The 20,058-nt window shown below is 42.8% G+C and overlaps 1 protein-coding gene across 1 annotated transcript in view; it reads left to right on the top strand.

Moving 5' to 3' along the window:
* The window catches only part of LOC126149252 (uncharacterized), a 66,944-nt gene that overhangs the window by 28,190 nt on the left and 18,696 nt on the right, over positions 1 to 20,058 (top strand). The window contains exon 4 of the mRNA XM_049915804.1: positions 13,457 to 13,688. Coding sequence (XP_049771761.1) covers positions 13,457 to 13,688 — 232 coding nt within the window. The remainder of the gene's footprint in view (positions 1 to 13,456; positions 13,689 to 20,058) is intronic.

Below are 20,058 nucleotides of genomic sequence, written 5' to 3' on the forward strand. Positions count from 1 at the left end.
ATGGTGCGAAAAGTGGCAATTGACCCTGAATAAAGAAAAGTGTGGCAATTGACCCTGAATAAAGAAAAGTGTGAAGTTATTCACATGCGTGCTAAAAGAAATCCGCTAAATTTTGATTACACGATAAATCACACAAATCTGAAGGCTGTAAGTTCAACTAAATACTTAGGGATTACAATTAAAAAAAAACCTAAAGTGGATCGATCACATATATAATGTTGTGTGTAGAGCAAACCAAAGACTGTGATTCATTGGCAGAACACTTAGAAGTTGCAAAAGGTCTACTTAAGTCACTGCTTACACCACAGTTGTCTGCCCTATCCTGGAGTATTGCTGTACCGTTTGGGATCCTCATCAGGTGGGACTGATGAATGACATCAAAAAGTTCAAAGAATGGCAGCTTGTTCAGTATTATTATGAAATAGGGGAGATAGAGCCACAGACATGATACTTGAATTTGAATGGCATCATTAAAACAAAGGTATTTTTTGTTGTGATGGGATCTTCTTTCGAAATTTCAATCACCAGTTTTCCCCTCCAGTTGCGAAAATATTCTGTTGTCACCCACTTACATAGGAAGAAATGATCATCATGAAACAATAAGAGAAATTAGGGCCCGCACAGAAAAATTTAACTGCTCGTTTTTCCCACTTGCTGTTCGAGAGTGGAACGGTAGGGAGACAGTTGAAGGTGGTTCATTAAACGCTCTGTCTGGCACTTTATTGTGAACAGCAGAGTAATCACGTAGATGTAGATGTAAGTCCTGTGATCCTTCCCCTCAGTCAATGTAACACAGTGGCCAGCCAGCCAGCCTGGCCTGACAGGCTGTGCAAAGGTTTGTTATTGATATGGAATGGGTTGCCCACATGTCACTGTAGCCTGGCCATGCTACACTGGTTTGGTGTTGTGTTGTGATTTTATGTATTCCTTTCACATTGTGACCAGCAAGGATCTGTGATGTATTTGATACGGCCTACATTTACATAGGTGCAAATGTACTGTCTTTTATTGCTAACATCATTTTATCGCAAAGACGTATGCTTTTAGGGAAGTTGTGGCCTGTTCAAATCCATATACACATATACAGGATGTACATAAAGTCCGGGAACACTTTCAATTATTTATTGCACACGAACCAAACATTGTACAGATATTATACATATGTCATTTTGAAGAGAGAGCTTACATAAAGTGCTCAGTGATGTCAGGTTATACGTACATTGCTTTATCTAATCTATTTAAATCCATTCCCTCCCACCAAGCTGATTTCAACAATATTACAAGCACTTCTGTTTTCCCACAGAAGTTCTGTGCTGTTTGGTGAGTGGAAAATAAAAGTGGTGTTAGTCTGGTCTCAGCAAATATTAACGGCTGTTTAAAAATGTGTAAAGGACGTAAAGAGTAAAGAAGGAACTGAAGTAGTTGGACCAAAAACCTAAGGTCACTACTGGAATTTTTAAGAGTCATAGCTACCAGGTAGCATGTTAAGTCATTAAGGGATGAGATGCTGGTAGTTCATCTCGCCTTTTTTGAGCCTGTGATTGCTGAAGTTGAGTCGTTTCTGACTAAATTTCAGTCAGATGCTTCTTTAACTCCTTTCCTCTGTAATTCCCTCCAGTTTATAGTCAGAGCATTAATGAGAGAATTTGTCCAACCAGAGGTTTGTAGAAACCAACAAGCTTCAAAAACAGATCTGAATGATAACAAAATTAGTTGCAACCTCAGAAAGTAGACATCAAGTAAGAACCGAACAAGCTGTGTGTCATTAGTGTGATGTATCCGAGAAAAATGCGTTGCATTTCTGTAGTGAGTGCCTTACTTTCATGAAGAATATAAATTGCCCATGGCTTATTTCTTTACAAAGGGCGTTCCATGTTCAGTATCAGAAGTGGCAATCATGAGAAGAGACAAGCACAGCACTGACACATCCCATGACCTTAAATTATTTTTGGAGGTCATGAGGCTGACACCACTGCCCTTGAATTCCAGAGTCTAGTAGAGATCATGACAAAAAGGAAATCCTCAAAGAATTTGATGGAGATGATGTTTGCATCAATCAGCTCTAGATGACTGTCATTGGGGTCGAGAATGGACATGAAAATGAGAAGAGATTTATCAAGGTCTCTGCCACAGCCTTATGAATTTTGAAAGAAGTTTTTCTGACAACTCCATTCTGATCAAAAATTTGACTTGAGCATTTCTGTTAGCCATTCGTGCTGCTGGCTATATGGTCAAGGTCACTGGGGATGTTGATCAGACATCTGTAACTATCACAAAGCAGTTAATATACAGCTTCCGAAATACACATCGTAGGCATGGTGAAATAGTAGCAAGAAAGAGCACAGCTTGAGAAGTCCTCAAAAGATAATGAGAGGAAGAAGAAAGTGAGTAGAAAAAAGCTAAGAGCGCTACAAAGTACATAAAAAAACGTGTGGGAACTGCTGAGAAAGAGATTTGTCAGTTTGATGTAGTAGTTCTATCCCTAAAAACTACCAGCTTGTGATTGCACTTAATGTTCATGTATGTGTCCGTGTCAGACTAGGCTGTTCCTGTTTCTTTCATAATAGTTTTGATCAAGTGGTTTGGATTTTATTCTTAAATTTCTATGCAACAGAAATAGTTAATGCTCTTTGTTTTTACGTCTGTGTGCTCCCAACAGCTGATTGTTCCTAATTTAAATGTTGTTTTACTTCCTTTGTACTCTAGTTTCATTCTACACTGCCCTTTCACATTGATGGACCACTTGTCAAAAGCCTGAATATGGTCCCTAGGAATAGATGTATATTTGTGTTGATCCATTGTGCCTTACAGAATGAAGATATAACCCAGGGAATGCCACGAAAACATTCCCCCTGAGCATAATATTAGCTCCTTTATTCTGGACCCTTGCTTTCAGATGTTTCACGAAGTATACCAGGGTGGATGCGCCCCGGCATGACCGGGAGACCCGGGAAAAACCCGGAAATTTTTTCATCCGCAATACTTCATAACAGCAAACTGCTTGCGATGAGCGTGACGTCACAATTGTTTATGTTAGCTTTGTTAGAGAAGATGCTGGTTGCGTATGAACAGCATTCTTTCGCTTCTGGCTACTTGGAAGTGTGGCTGTAGCAGGCAGCCAGATGCTACCCGGAAAATTTTTTCTGGCACACAGTGTTTACATTTAGTTATTTTGCTGTTTCCTCTTCGTTTACAGATCTCATGTCATGAAAACAAAATGGATTTCTGTGGCCGGGAGCCATCAGTTCATAGATTTCATAGATAAAATAGATTCATATGATTATGGAAGACTAGAATACGTTATTCGTTGCAGTTTTTTTGTTTTGTTTTATTTCCAGGTTTTTTACAGTCAAGCATTAATTGCCTTTCAGAACGGTGAAGTTATTTTCGTTGGTTTGCTAAAGAAATTTGGTTGTTATTAATCTTGTCCGCTGAGGCAGTCAATTTATATGAAATGAAGTGTTTCATTCCATACTGTTGGCTAGTTTCAACTGTTTGCTGGATTTCGAGTGTACATTTTCATCTTCTGGCACAAATGGAGTTATCGATAAAATGAAATGCGCATATGGCATTATTGGCCGGGAGGCCCCTATTCAGGGAAGTTCGGCCGCGGTGCAAGTTATTATTTAGTTTGACGCTACGATAATAAAGAACCAAACACAAGATAATGCAGTATTGGTACTCCAAGAAAATTTACATCCAGAAAACCACAATGAAAAGCTTAATATCAGGTTGATGCCTACTTCATTGTGAATGTGAACATACGAATGTACACTTTAAGCGGAATTGGGTATTTTAGTATGGCGTACGAAATTCCGATGCTCTTGGATTATCATGTGATGTTCTGTTTCTTTTATTACGGTATGTAAGTTCTCTTAATGCTTTAAACGTACGAATATACAGGCTGTGCACGCACAGTAACAACTGTTTTCTGGAGGCCAATGGCAGCTGATGAAACGAACCTGTTTCTAATAGCTCTTGGGGAAAATATTGCGAATGGTGGTTTGAAAAGCATCACTCTCAATATAAATATCTTTTTACGCAAGATGATTTATGTTGTGTATGAGAATGTGCGATGAATTTCTTAAATCAGAGACTATATTTAAAAAGAAAGATGATGAGACTTACCAAACAAAAGCGCTGGCAGGTTGATAGACACACAAACAAACACAAACATACACACAAAATTCTAGCTTTCGCAACCAACGGTTGCCTCGTCAGGAAAGAGGGAAGGAGAGGGAAAGACAAAAGGATATGGGTTTTAAGGGAGAGGGTAAGGAGTCATTCCAATCCCGGGAGCGGAAAGACTTCCTTACCCTCTCCCTTAAAACCCATATCCTTTTGTCTTTCCCTCTCCTTCCCTCTTTCCTGACAAGGCAACCGTTGGTTGCGAAAGCTAGAATTTTGTGTGTATGTTTGTGTTTGTTTGTGTGTCTATCGACCTGCCAGCGCTTTTGTTTGGTAAGTCTCATCATCTTTCTTTTTAAATATATTTTTCCCACGTGGAATGTTTCCCTCTATTATATTTAAATCATAGACTGTTTGACTGTCGTTTAAAATTTTACTGGCGGATTTGTGTGATGTATGTTAAAGTGTAACACGTAAAAAGAAAGACTAATTGATCTTCGAGACCAGTATTATATGTGAAAGCGTACCTTTCCTTGCAGCCACACTTGTATATTAATTTAAACCATTAACTTTTCCTACTCATGTGTTCGCGCTATTTAACAGTGATGTTGCTGTTGACTGACTATATCGCTTGTTCTATGCTCAGAATACCTGCTTTCATTGGCTGGCGAGACCATGTGGCATGAGTTCTGATTGACTTACAAAAGCGCATCGCAAACTCGATTTCATTGCTTTGGAAACTAACTTGCCGAGTTTGAAGGAAATTCGAATTTATATTTTTGTAATATGAAAATACGAAGCGTAATAACCCCGCTCGCAGTCATTTACTAATGTGCCGGGAATTTCAGGCTGGCGCATGAAACCTTAACCCTTCAAAGGATTTATAAGTTTTACAGCTCCGAGGAAACGTATCCTGTTATGTAACATGGAAAAAGTGTATGTTCGTCTGGGAGAAAGTGTATTTTTAACCGGGAAATCCGGGAAAAATCCAGGAATTTTTTTTCCTTGTTCGCGTATACAGCAACAGCCATCTATGTGATGGACTATAAAACTAAGTTCATCTGAAAAGGCCACATGTTGTCACTCAGTTTATGTCCATTTGCTGTATTGGTGTTAAGGTTTCAGCCTTTGTTGCAAATGAACAGCAGTCAGTGTGGCTGCATGAAACAGTCACCTGCTGTGGAGGCACTTACTCAGCAACAATCGCTGAACTGTCAATGAGGAGGCACAGTTAGTAGCCCCTTGTTTCATCTGTGCAGTTAGTTGCTCAGGCATCATTCAGCTCCGTCATCTATGCCCCTCCCCCAGGCACAGGGGTTAGAATAGACCCGAGGTATTCCTGCCTGTCTTAAGAGGCGACTAAAAGGAGTCTCACACCTTTCGGTCTTTGTGATGGTCCCCTGTAGGGTTTGACCTCCCTTTTTCAAAATTTTCCCGAAGATCGAGCCAATTGGGAAAGGGCACCTTATATGGTGTATCATGTTCATTGTGCATTGAGATACTTAGCCCGCTTTCTCATTGTGGCATTGCTGTCCTGCTCATCCTCCATCTCTTGAGTGAGGACACCTTCCTGGGCGCGTTTTCCTCCACCCACTACGCAGTGTCGTTTTCTTCGCCAACGATGACCATGGAATTCTTTGCATCTCATATCCAGCACAGTAGCCAGTCCGTTGTGGTGGGGCCGCCATGTACCCTGTAGGTTGTAGCCCCCTGACTACACATGGATCATTCTGCTGATGCCTGCGCCTTTAACTTCCCATGTATGCCAAGGAGTAGATGCCCATCACGCTGGGGCATTGGGACTCCCGGCAATGGCCATCCTGCCAGGTGGCATCAGGGCGGATGATGCGTGATGAAGTGTACATCATCACTAGCTAGTGATCAAACTCCAGCAGTCTCTAAGCATTCCAAGTCTCAGTACAATGCAAGGAAGCATGATCCTAAATCGTTCTCCTCCCTGGCCACACCATGGGAGGAACGCCAGGCTAAGGTTGGCAGTGAACCATATTCGCCCCAATAGCTCGTATGTACGAGAGCTGATGGGCACTCTATTGTCTCGATGAAGCCTCAGGTTTTTTTTGTAGAGCGTTTAGAGGACAAGTTTGGGGAGGTGGAGGGCCTGTCAAAAATGCGGTCAGGGTCAGTCTTGATAAAAACGGCATCCTCTGCCCAGTCACAGGCATTACTCACTTGTGACAAGTTGGTGGTGGTGGGGATGTTTCCTTTACCATCGCGCCTAATAAGAGCTTAAATATGGTCCAGGGTATTATATTCCACAGGAACCTTCTTTTGCAGTCTGACGATGAGCTGTGCACCACCTTAGAGCAGTGAAGAATTCATTTCGTCCGGCGCGTCCAACGGGCTCCGAGGGATAATTAGGTTGCTACTGGTGCCTTCATCTTGGCCTTCTAGGGTAACACATTACCCGAGAAGGTCAAGGTGGTGGTCTACTGCTGTGATGTCAATCCATATATCCCTCCCCCAATGCGGTGCTTTAAGTGCTGGAAGTTTGGCCATATGTCCTCCCGCTGTACTCCAGTATCCCATGTTGAGATTGTGGATGTCCATCCGATCCAAATTCTCCACGTGCCCCACCCCCCATCTGTGTCAACTGCGGAGAGCATCATTCCCCTTGCTCAACAGACTGCAGGATTTTACAGTGAGAAAGGAAAATCATGGAATACAAGACCCTGGACCAACTGACTACACTGAGGCCATGAGGAAATTTGAGTGCCTACATCCTGTGACTATGACTTCCTCTTATTATCCCACTATGAGAACAGTTGTAGACCCATCAGTTCCACGAGTTCCAGTCGGTTCTCAGAGCTGTAAGACTACACCTGCCCCCTTGATGGGGGGCACTTCACTCCCTGTTGCTCCCACACCACCTACCTCCGGAGCACTGTCCCCCTAACCATCGGGGACACCAGTCCCCACTTCTCAGCTGGAGAAGCGTAAGTCTTCTTTTGCTCCTCTTGCGAGGAAAGAGTCCCTTGGGTCACTCCCATCGCAGATTTATGCTAGTGGGAAAGATGTCACCCGCCAGTGGTTGAAGTGCCCAAAAGTGGCTGGAGACTGAATCAATGAAGCCCTCCCGGCCAGAGAAACCCAAGGATCAGTGAGAGAAATCCAGAAAGGAGACCCTTAAGACCAAGGGAATTGTGATGGCACCCACACCACTGCTGCCTACAAGCTCTGCGTCTGAGGATGAAGTGAAGATTCTGGCGCCCACTGAGGACCTAGATCTCGCCAGACCCTCAGACACAATGGTTGTAACCTGTTCAGGAAATAAGTCAGTGGCAGCAGGTAACCCTGAGGCGTAGATTGCCTCATTGAATGTTCCATGCCTTCCCAATCTAACAATGATGTCATACTCCAGTGGAATTGTGGCGGTTTTATCCGCCACCTGGCTGAGCTACAGCAACTGTTAAGCTTTACACCTGCTTTCTGCATTTCCCTCCAGGAATCCTGGTTCCCGGTAGTGTGGACCAATGTCGTTCACGGCTACATTGGATATTACAAGAACTGTAGCATATAGAATAGTGTGTCAGGTGGAGTTCGTGTTTATGTCCTGAACTTGGTATGTAGTGAACCTGTGCCCCTTCAAACTCTTCTTTAAGCTGTGGCTGTCAGGATAAGGACGACACAGGGAATAACTCTGCAACATATATCTCCCTCAAGATGATGCGGTACCCCTGAACATATTGGCTGCACTGATTGATCAACTCTCTAAACCTTTCCTACTTTCGGGAGATTTTAACGCTTGTAACCCATTGTGGGGTGGCACAGTTATTACTGGTTGAGGCAGAGATGTCGAAAATTTATTGTCCCAACTCGACCTCTGCGTCGTAAATATTAGGGCCGCCACATATTTCAGTGTGGCTCACGATAGCTACTCAGCCATTGATTTATCAGTTTACAGCCCAGGACTTATCCCATCTATCCACTGGAGAATGCATGATGATGACCTGTGTGGTAGTGACCACTTTCCCATCTTCCTGTCACTTCCCCGGCATCATGCCCACTGACGCCTACCCAGATGGGCTTTAAACAAGGCAGACTGGGTAGCCTTCACCTCTGCTGTCACCATTGAATCTTCCCCACATTGTGCCAACGATATTGTAATTGAGCAGGTAACTACGACGACAATTCTGTTGCGGAAAATGCAATCCCTTGTTATCTAGGATGCCGCCACTGGTGAAAGACAGTCCCTTGGTGGTTGCTGGAAGTCACTGAGGCAATTAAAGAGCTTCAGCAAGCTCTACAGTGAAATAAGCTACACCCTTCCCTAGAGCACCTAATAGGCTTTAAGCGGCTCCGTGCCCACATTTGCCAGCTTATAAAATGACGGAAACAGGAGTGTTGGAAGAGATATGTGTCGACCATTGGGTGCCATACGTCACCTTCCCAAGTCTGGACGAAGATCAGACGTGTTTTTGGATACCAGATCCCAACATGTTTCACTGGCGTTAACATCAATGACATGCTCTCGACCAATGCAAACGCAATTGCTGAGCACTATGCTCGAGCCTCTGCATTGGAGAACTACGTCCCTAGCCTTTTGCACTCTCAAATGGCGGATGGAAAGGAAAGTCATCTTGCTCACTACATGCCACAGTGAATTCTATAACACCTCATTTACAGAGTGGGAGCTCCTGAGTGCCCTTGCACATTGCCTCGACACAGCACCTGCACTGCGTCGTATCCACAGTCCGGTGATTAAACATCTCTCATCTGACTACAAGCGATATCTCCTCGTCATCTTCAACCAGATCTGGTGCAATGGTGTCTTTCCATCGCAATGGTGGGAGAGCGCCATCGTTCTGGTGCTAAAACCTGGAAAAAATCTACTTGATTTGGATAGCTATCGGCCCATCGACTTCACCAATGTTCTGTGTAAGCTGCTGGAAAGTATGCTGTGTCGGCAGTTGGGTTGGGTCCTGGAGTCATGTGGCTTACTGACTCCATGTCGGGGCGGCTTCTGCCAGGGTCGCTCTACCACTTATAATCTTGTGTCCCTCGAGTCTGCCATCTGAACAGCCTCTTCCATACGCAAACACCTGGTTGCTGTCTTTTTTGACTTAACGTAAAGCATACGACATGACCTGGCGACATCATATCCTTGCCACATTGTATGAGTGGGGTCTCTGGGGCACACTCCTGATTTTTATCCAAAACTTCCTGTCGCTCCGTACTTTCCGTGTCCAAGTTGGTGCCTCCCATAGTTTCCCCCGTATTCAGGAGAATGGCATTCCGCAGGGCTCCGTATTGAGTGTATCTCTATTTTTAGTGGCCATTAACGACCTAGCATCAGCTGTAGGGCCGTCGGTCTCTCCTTCTCTGTATGTGGATGACTTCTGCATTTCGTATTGCTCCCCCAGTACTGGTGGTGCTGAGTGGTGCCTACAGGGAGCCATTCACAAGGTGTGGTCATTGGCTCTTGCCCATGGCTTCCAATTTTCAGCTGCGAAGTCGTGTGTCATGCATTTCTGTCTTAATGACAATCCACCCACTGTAGTGGAGATGTATTGATTCTTAGGACAGGTTTTCGACACCTGATTGACTTTTCTACCTCACCTTCATCAGCTTATGCAAGAGTGCTGGTAGCATCTCAATGTTCTCCGGTGCCTGAGAAACACCAACTGGGGTGCAGATCGCTCTGTGCTGCTGCAGCTCTACAGAGCCCTTGTTCAATCCCGCTTTGACTATGGGAGTCTGGTTTATGGTTCGACGGCGCCCTTAGCGTTGCGTTTACTCGACCCAGTGCACCACGGTGGTGTTCGCCTATTGGCAGGAGCTTTTAGAATGAGTCCAGTGACCAGTGTGCACCACGGTGGTGTTCGCCTATTGGCAGGAGCTTTTAGAATGAGTCCAGTGACCAGTGTCCTGTTGGAGGGCAGAGTTCCTCCATTGCAGATCTGACGTGCATGACTGCTCACCAGTTATGTTGCACACATTCGTAGTTCTCCTGTGCATCCGAATTGCCGTCTCCTTTTCCCGCCTGCTGCAGTTCATCTCACGCATGTCAGGGCTCACAGTTGCGGTTCGTGTGCGATCCTTTCTCTCCCTTTACCACCTCTACTTGAGGTCCATTCACGTACACCTCCATGGTGTACACCTTGGCCAAAGCTTCGTTTGAACCTTTTGCATGGCCCTAAGGACTCCGTTAACCCCACCGCTCTCCACTGTCACTTCCTCTCGATTCTTGACATGTTGTGGGGCTCTGAAGTTGTTTACACTGACGGCTCGATGGCTGTTGGTAATATTGTCTTCGCATATGTACACAGAGGCCATATTGAACAGCATTCCTTGCTGCTGGCTGCTGTGTATTCACTGCAGAGCTTGTGGTCATATCTCGTGCGCTTCAGCACATCCATTCCTGTTCTGGTGAGTTGTTTCTTCTCTGTTCTGACTCCCTAAGCAGCTTACAAGATATCGACCAGTGCTACCCTTGCCATCCTTCGGTAGCGACCATCCAGGAGTCCATCTCTGCCCTGGTACGGTCTAGTTGTTCAGTGGTTTTTGTGTGGACCCCAGGACACGTCGGAATCCCAGGCAACAAACTTGCTGACAGGCTGGCCAAACAGGCTATGCGGAAACCGCTCCGTGAGATGGGCATCTCCAAAACTGATGTACATTCTGTCTTATGCTTCAAGGTTTTTTGGCTTTGGGAGACGGAGTGGCATAACAGTATGCACAACAAACTGTGTGTCATTAAGGAGACTATGAATGTGTGGAAGTCTTCCCTGCGGGCTTCTTGTTGGGGAATTAGTTGTCCTTTGTCGGCTCTGCATTGGCCGTATGTGGCTCGTACATCGTTATCTCCTCTGTCTCAAGTACCCACCTCAGTGTCGTTGTCGCTCCCAAATGACTGTTGTCCACCTCTTGCTGAACTGCCCGCTTTTAGCCGCTCTGTGGCGGACTTTTAACTTTCCCGGCACCCTACCATTGGTGTTGGGCGATAATGCCTAAACAGCAGCTTTAGTTTTATGTTTTATTCATGAGGGTGGATTTTATCATTTGATCCGAGTTTTAGCGCATGTCCTTTGTCCCTCTGTGTCCTCCATCCTAGGGCTTTTAGGGTGGAGGTTTTAATGTGTTGCAAAGTGGCTGGCCTCCTTTTTTCTTCTCATGGTCAGCCAGCCATGGTAATATCCTTTCTTGTTTTTAATCTTCCCTGTTTCTTGTGTCTCTCTGTGGTTTTCTGTGTCACTCAACACACTATATATACCCTCTACTACTAGTGCTGCCACCTACTATCCGTGAATGGGTATTGCATGTTTATTCATGTGGTTTATTCAGTGACGAGAGGCTGTTGCTGTCCCATTGCCAGCATGCTAGGTAGTCACATCATATTGCATATTGCATCCATAATTGGACTTCCATCAGTTCATGCAGTATCCACTGCAATGTGACCTTGTGCAGTTGCAGCTCTGCCGCAATAGCTTGTAGATAGTGCAGGTCTCTCTGCCACTTGTCTTCTTTAACTGCAGTAGTTTCCATTGTCTGTCTTCCTCCAGGACTGCTTGATGGCAGCACATGCCTTGTCAGTCCGCACGCTCCAGGTTGTCCTGAGTGTTGCTTATCACTGGTAGGCACACGTCCTCCTTTCACAATTCGCAGTGCACGCTGTGCTACTATCAGTAATCATAGAGCCAATTGTTGTGAATAGACACTATGCCTGCATAGCTTTCACAAGAAAGATAGCAATTTTTGAACTGCTCACATATCTGCAAGGAAAAAAAAAAGTTTCTATGACTTTTGCCCAAATCCTTGTAGTTCAGTTGTTTCAGCCCATGGTGGTGTTGGATGATGAGGGGTGTACTCCTTTTTAACTGATTCTTAAGGGTGGTGGGAATGTTAGGGGTATGTGAGGACACAGCAGATCTGTTAATGGGCTAGGTTTGGGAGGTAGTGTCTGTCTCCGATGGCCCTCATGACACCTTCAGCATACTGAGCAAGGGAATTTGCATGACTACAAAATGGGAATAAGCCATCCACTCATGGGCAGACTGTATGGAAGCTATTTCGTGGTGGGGTGGGATGAGACAGCTGTCTAAACCCAGGTACTGTTGATGGTTAGTGGGTTTAGTATGGACAGAGATGTGGATGGAGCCATGTAGAGAAAACCTTCCAGCGTCCCAAAATCCTGAACCCCATGTCTGGTTCAGGTTGATTGATGTCTACATGGTCTGGACTTGAGACGGAGACACCTACACTCATTCTTCCAAAGTCTCAACACCTTCTCTCCCATCCGCTTCAGGTGGTCCTCCACTTCACCTGGTCCTCCTTAACCTGACGTGCCACCTTCCTGGACATTGATCTGCACCTCTCTGATGGGTTTATCTGCACCGCTGTCATATTAAACCCAATAGCCACCAACGGTACCTGTGTTTTGACAGCAACGCCACCCTGGGCTAGAACCACTAAACATAAACCTACACCAGGGCTTTGATTATTTGTGGGTGTACTGTAGATCAAGCAAGGATTTATTCCAAAAGCTAGCAAGTTTTTATTTTCTCTTTTATGTATGCCTGTTGATGACTCAGTGCTTCTGCTATTCAGTGAGTGGTCTCCCTTACCCCTAAATTATTTACATTCTACCAGAACTTTCTTAATAAATTTTTATATAATGTGTTTCAGGTGTCATTGTACTTACAAGTGCTCCAATGCTTGTCCACATCTCAATCACCTGTGATTTTCTCCTTAAGCCTTTGTGCAGTTATGTTCTGTTGCAATTAGCAGAGTTTTAGGTTATGTTTAACGATCCCAAGTTCTTACATTATATATGAAAAAATTGGTTGGAATGTTATGTGGTAACAGGATGAGGCTGTGTCTTCTGGAAATCACATCCATTTGGATTCATTCAGCGTGTTACTTACCTTAGACAGGTGTAAGGTATCTTGTACTAGTTGGCATGTGAAATGTGGTGTGGAGTTATTTAACCCACTCTTTGCATTTTGTGTTAACATCATATCTTTGACTATTATCCTTAGTTTGTTTGGTGCTGTAGAACTTAAATTGAGGATAGAAACATAAGTTAATGGGTAGACATTGTGTATAGAAGTTAGCAGAGTATGCATGCTGTTCGCAAGATATTATTTGTAATTTTAGCTGTTATTTAATCACGTACATTCATTCTTTTGTTACTGACTAATATGCCGAACCATCCAGACAAGTTAATATTGTGTGCTGAGTCAGGGTAAAATTCAGTACTTCATCTTGCAGATTCGAAATTTATTGTAACTAGTGAATTGATTTCAGTTCTTGCAAGATGTGACTTACGTGCATCAAATGTGATTAGTGCAGTCCACATTTTTAATTTTAGGTGGAAGCGGTGGAAATAATAGTGGAAGTGGTGGAGAGGAAGAAACAAGTGAATTGGACACATCCAACGTATCCACAAACACCACACTAGAAAATGTGTACGTGAAGGTAAAAGTTGAAGGAGGACAGAGTCCTCCCCGAGAACAGCAAACAATGACAGATGATGAAGGCTGTGCAACTGACTATGAGGATGAACAGTGGCCACAACCATCTCAGCCAGCAATGGAGCACGAGTAAGTAACACATACAAATTGCCGATTCAGATTGGCTGGAACACGCTTTGGACCTTTCTGATTTCATTATATGATGCATATTTTAAGTAGATAAGGTTGTAGGTTTCCAAAGCCAGTATCATTTTGGATAAAATGATTTATTTTAACTATTTTTATAAGGTGTTGTGTTTGTTGCAATTGATACACAATTGGACAATTATCCACAGGTTAAATTTGTGATTTTATGCTGACTTATGATCCTGACATTACCTAATGTTACAATGCCACTACCGGTCTATATTTTGATAATGTAATGAACTACAGTAACCATTTGGTGCCATTAACAGACTGCTAGTGTTGCCACAGACTAAGTTTGTATTTACATATAGGTAACCTGTTGACCTCAGCTGTGTGTACGGCAGTTTATATGGCACTCCCAAGTTTATATATAATACTATCAGCCACATACCATTTAATTCTAGCCTTTCTATCTTCTTTATTAAAAACTGTCTATGTCTTACAGTTTTCAGTGACCTGTGTGGTGAAATAATGAGGTGATTATGGGCTTAGCCAGATCTGAAATTTGCCATGGCCACATATCATCTTCTACATCTACATCTACATCTACATCTTGATACAGTTTCCACCCATCTGCTTTTAATTCAGAGAGGCTGTTAACATTGACAAAGATTAAATGTTATAAAACTAAAACAGAAAGGCCTGAAAAGTATTAACATGTGGGTACTGCCATTGTGTTAATTAACGCACCACATTATAGAACTCAACAATGTCTTATCAGTTTTTTTTTCGATTATTCCCACTTAGGAGAGCATACTAAATTGATCCAATCACAGATACACTTCCATTTCCTCTTTCCTTCTGTTCCTAAACCCATTTCATTCATACTCATCAGGGGCAGACAACTGCAGGATTTTGTAGCAGGAGAGAAGTCAGGTGTTGTAGAAATTGGCAGATGAAGGATATAGGTCCCAGATTAGTCAGGTAAGTGCAAGAGATAGCTGTATTTGAACTGTAAAAGAGGCTGCCGTAGAGTATGATTACTTCCAGAAAAAGGGAGCTCACTCCCTGCAGAAATCCAGGCTCTTTGTTCCTAAGAAACTGATGACTCCATCATTAGCAGACAAGGAATCTACCATTGTAGTACTTGACAAATGAGAGTATGTAAGCAAGGGTCTACGCTAACTGCCTGACACCTCTGTGTACAGCAGTCCCTCCTTTAAATGTCAGGCCCTTCACAAGGACTAACACCACAATCCATTGAACTTCTTACCCCACTTAAACCACCACTCACATCTTCTACCTTCTTTCTAAGATCCATAAACCCAGTCACCAATTTCATAGTTGCTAGCTTCAAAGGACCCACCAAACATTTATCTGCTTTAATTGCTGAATACCTGCAACTTTTAGTACAAAGACTGCCCTCCTAAATTAAAGGCACAAACCATTTTTGAGATTGTCTGAAATCTTTGTGTGTCCCACTCCCACCACACTCAACTTGTATGTCACAATTGATGCTGCCTCCCTCTATACAAACATCCCCTATGTATGTGGTCTGTCTGCTGCTGAAAATTTCCTCAGTCAGTGCCCACCTGATTCCAAACCCAAGATGTCCTTCCTGCTCTCCTGAATCAACTTACCAACTACTACTTTGTCTTTGAAGGGCAGACATGAAAGATGATCTGGGGCACGGCCATGGGAACCAGGATTGTGCCTTCCCATGCAAGCTTTTCGTGGGTTGCTTGAAGCGTTCTTTCCTGGAATCCATAAGCTTTCAGCCACTGATTTGATTTAGATACATTGACAACATACGTTGTCTACATCTACATGGATACTCTGCAAATCACATTTAAGTGCCTGGTAGAGGGTTCATCGAACCACCTTCACAATTCTCTTATTGTTCCAATCTCGTATAGTGCGCAGAAAGAAAGAACACCTATATCTTTCTGTACAAGCTCTGATTTCCCTTATTTTATTGTGATGATCATTCCTCCCTATGTAGGTCGGTGTCAACAAAATGTTTTCGCATTCAGAGGAGAAAGTTGGTGATTGGAATTTGTGAGAAGATTCCATCGCAACGAAAAACGCCTTTCTTTTAATGATATTCAGCCCAAATCTTTTTTGATTTCTGTGACACACTCTAATATTTTGCGATAGTACAAAATGTGCTGCCTTTCTTTGAACTTTTTCGATGCACTCCGTCAGTCCTATCGGATAAAGATCCCACACCGCACAGCAGTATTCTAAAAGAGACTGGACAAGCATAGTGTAGGCAGTCTCCTTAGTAGGCTGTTCTCTTAAAATGCTTATAAGCTCCAAATACATTCTCCCAATTAAATTTCATGCAGTCCTATTCTGAATACCAAGCTATTTTTCTTGATGTCGACAACCTCACCTAGGGTCAGCTACACACTTCTGTGTACGTTAACCATAGTAACAAACAACAGTACTTGCATTTTGACAATTGTCATCCTTCCCATGTCAGATGTTCCCTCACATACAATCGTGGCATTTGAGGCAATCATATTTGTTCAAATGCAGACTTTACAGCAATATACAGTACAACCTCTCTCACCTCAGCCTTCAATGGGCGTAATTATCCAACTAGCCTGGATCAAAAGCTGATTTCGCAGGCCATCACATCCAATCTTGGTACTACTTATCCCTCCAAACAGTTCAGTAGTACATTTCTTGTGACTCTGTATTACCCTGGTCTTTAATGTATTCACCAGCTACTTTGATAAGGCTATGACTTTCTAAAATCTGCCTTGAAATGAGGTTCATTCTGTCTGACAATTTTCCCACCACATCTAAAATGGCTTTTCATCACCCTCTCAATCTCTGCAACATTGTTGTCAGATCCTGAGGTCCTTCTGCACCAGTCTCCCTTACGGCTCCTGTGACTAAGACTTGGCCTATGCAGCCTCCTACCACCACCTGCACCAGCCCTGTAACTGGCAAAACATATGCTATCAAAAGCAGCTGTTATGTAAACACCGTTCGGCCTGTTACATTGTCATGACTACCACCCAGTCGGTAATCGGGCAGGTAGGTTAGAAAATTTAAAAAGGGAAACAGATAGGTTAAAGTTAGATTTAGTGGGAATTAGTGAAGCTCAGTGGCAGAAGGAACAAGACTTTTGGTCAGGTGAATACAGGGTTATAAATACAAAATCAAATAGGGGTAATGCAGGAGTAGGTTTAATAATGAATAAAAAAATAGGAGTGCGGGTAAGCTACTACAAACAGCATAGTGAACGTATTATTGTGGCCAAGATAGACATGAAGCCCACGCCTACTACAGTAGTACAAGTTTATATGTCAACTAGCTCTGCAGATGATGAAGAAGTTGATGAAATGTATGATGAGATAAAAGAAATTATTCAGGTAGTGAAGGGAAATGAAAATTTAATAGCCATGGGTGACTGGAATTCGACAGTAGGAAATGGAAGAGCAGGAAACGTATTAGGTGAATATGGATTGGGGCTAAGAAATGAAAGAGGAAGAAGAATTTTGCACAGAGCATAACTTAATCATAGCTAACACTTGGTTCAAGAATCATGAAAGAAAGTTGTATACATGGAAGAACCCTGGAGATACTAAAAGGTTTCAGATAAAAAATGAGATCGACGGGAAGTGCAAAATGGCGAAGCAGGGATGGCTAGAGGACAAATGTAAGGATGTAGAGGCTTATTTCAGTAGGGGTAAGATAGATACTGCCTACAGGAAAATTAAAGAGACCTTTGGAGAAAAGAGAACCACTTGCATGAATATCAAGAGCTCAGATGGAAACCCAGTTCTAAGCAAAGAAGGGAAAGCAGAAAGGTGGAAGGAGTATATAGAGGGTCTATACAGGGGCGATGTTCTTGAGGACAATATTATGGAAATGGAAGAGGAGGTAGATGAAGATGAAATGGGAGATATGATACTGCGTGAAGAGTTTGACAGAGCACTGAAAGACCTAAGTCGAAACAAGGCCCCGGGAGTAGACAACATTCCATTAAAACTACTGACAGCATTGAGAGAGCCACTCCTGACAAAACTCTACCATCTGATGAGCAAGACGTATGAGACAGGCGAAATACCCTCAGGCTTCCATAAGAATATAATAATTCCAATCCCAAAGAAAGCAGGTGTTGACAGATGTGAAAATTACCGAACTATCAGTTTAATAAATCACAGCTGCAAAATACTAACGCGAATCCTTTACAGACGAATGGAAAAACTAGTAGAAGCCGACCTTGGCGAAGATCAGTTTGGATTCCGCAGTAATGTTGGAACACGTGAGGCAATACTGACCCTACGACTTATCTTAGAAGCTAGATTAAGGAAAGGCAAACCTACATTTCTAGCATTTGTAGACTTAGAGAAAGCTTTTGACAATGTTGACTGGAATACTCTCTTTCAAATTCTGAAGGTGGCAGGGGTAAAATACAGGGAGCGAAAGGCTATTTACAATTTGTACAGAAAGCAGATGGCAGTTATAAGAGTTGAGGGACATGAGAGGGAAACAGTGGTTGGGAAGGGAGTGAGACAGGGCTGTAGCCTCTCCCCGATGCTATTCAATCTGTATATTGAGCAAGCAGTAAAGAAAACGAAAGAAAAGTTCGGAGTAGGTATTAAAATCCATGGAGAAGAAATAAAAACTTTGAGGTTCGCTGATGACATTGTAATTCTGTCAGAGACAGCAAAGGACTTGGAAGAGCAGTTGAACGGAATGGATGGTGTCTTGAAGGGAGGATATAAGATGAACATCAACAAAAACAAGACGAGAATAATGGAATGTAGTCGAATTAAGTCGGGTGATGTTGAGGGTATTAGATTAGGAAATGAGACACTTAAAGTAGTAAAGGAGTTTTGCTATTTGGGGAGCAAAATAACTGATGATGGTCGAAGTAGAGAGGATATAAAATGTAGACTGGCAATAGCAAGGAAAGCGTTTCTGAAGAAGAGAAATTTGTTAACATCGAGTATTGATTTAAGTGTCAGGAAGTCGTTTCTGAAAGTATTTTTATGGAGTGTAGCCATGTATGTAAGTGAAACATGGACGATAAATAGTTTAGACAAGAAGAGAATAGAAGCTTTCGAAATGTGGTGCTACAGAAGAATGCTGAAGATTAGATGGGTAGATCACAGAACTAATGAGGAGGTATTGAATAGAATTGGGGAGAAGAGGAGTTTGTGGCACAACTTGACTAGAAGAAGGGATCGGTTGGTAGGACAAGTTCTAAGGCATCAAGGGATCACCAATTTAGTACTCAAGGGCAGCATGGAGGGTAAAAATCGTAGAGGGAGACCAAGAGATGAATACACTACGCAGATTCAGAAGGATGTAGGCTGCAGTAGGTACTGGGAGATGAAGAGGCTTGCACAGGATAGAGTAGCGTGGAGAGCTGCATCAAACCAGTCTCAGGACTGAAGACAACAACAACAACAACAACATCAACCACCCAGTTATCAGTTAGGACAAATGGGCATAGGCAGACAGTGTACACATGCAACACACATAATCATGTTGCAGAGCATGGTGTACAACATGACAGTCGTCATCTCTGCGCCTGTTTCACCACATGTACCATCCGGATTCTTCCCCCAGATTCTGGTTTCTCAAAACTCAACATGTGGTAACTAGCATTACAACATTTCCTTGGTTCTTGCCACCCATCTGGCCTTAATTTACATTAATTTTTTGTTTCAGTATTCCTTTCTTCACTCTGTTTTAGTTTTCTGTATCTTTTATTTTCTAACCCGTCTATTTTTTCCCCATCTCCCACTTCTAGAACATACAACACTCTCAGCTCTCTGCTCATGTAAACTTGTGCACAATGCTTTGTCAGTAATCTCTGTCCTGCATATTGCTGTATCTTCCATGTTTAAACTCTTATAGATTTTCAAATCTGGTTCAGTGCAGTCCCCAACAGTCAGTCTTTCCTTCTCATCTTGTCTGAAAAGTCTCGACTGAACTGGGAGTCTGGGTAAATAGATGTATTATGTTATAAAAGTTGTTAACATTCTCTCCATTAAAGAATGATTTGCAGTTAGATGTAAGACAAAATCAACTGGTTTTAGTGATGTCATTTCTACCATAATTGAAAAATAATGATTTTAATACAAATCTGAAATGACTGAACATAGCCCATTATTTTTGTGTTGGTGGTGATGAGCAGATGATAAGCACGCAGACAGAAGTTGGGTAACAGTCTCAGCTTACAAACTTACGTACTTTAACCCTTGAGCAGGCTTGCTGTTTTTCATAACACAAGTAGGCGCACTTCGTACACATGTGAAGAATAGCTGTCTTTATGTTACTGATGTAAACATGTGTGAACAAAATCACAGTTTCATCTTAATTTTATTAAACAACAATGAAACAA

The sequence above is a fragment of the Schistocerca cancellata genome, chromosome 2 (assembly GCF_023864275.1).
Source record: "Schistocerca cancellata isolate TAMUIC-IGC-003103 chromosome 2, iqSchCanc2.1, whole genome shotgun sequence".
NCBI classification, from domain to species: domain Eukaryota; kingdom Metazoa; phylum Arthropoda; class Insecta; order Orthoptera; family Acrididae; genus Schistocerca; species Schistocerca cancellata.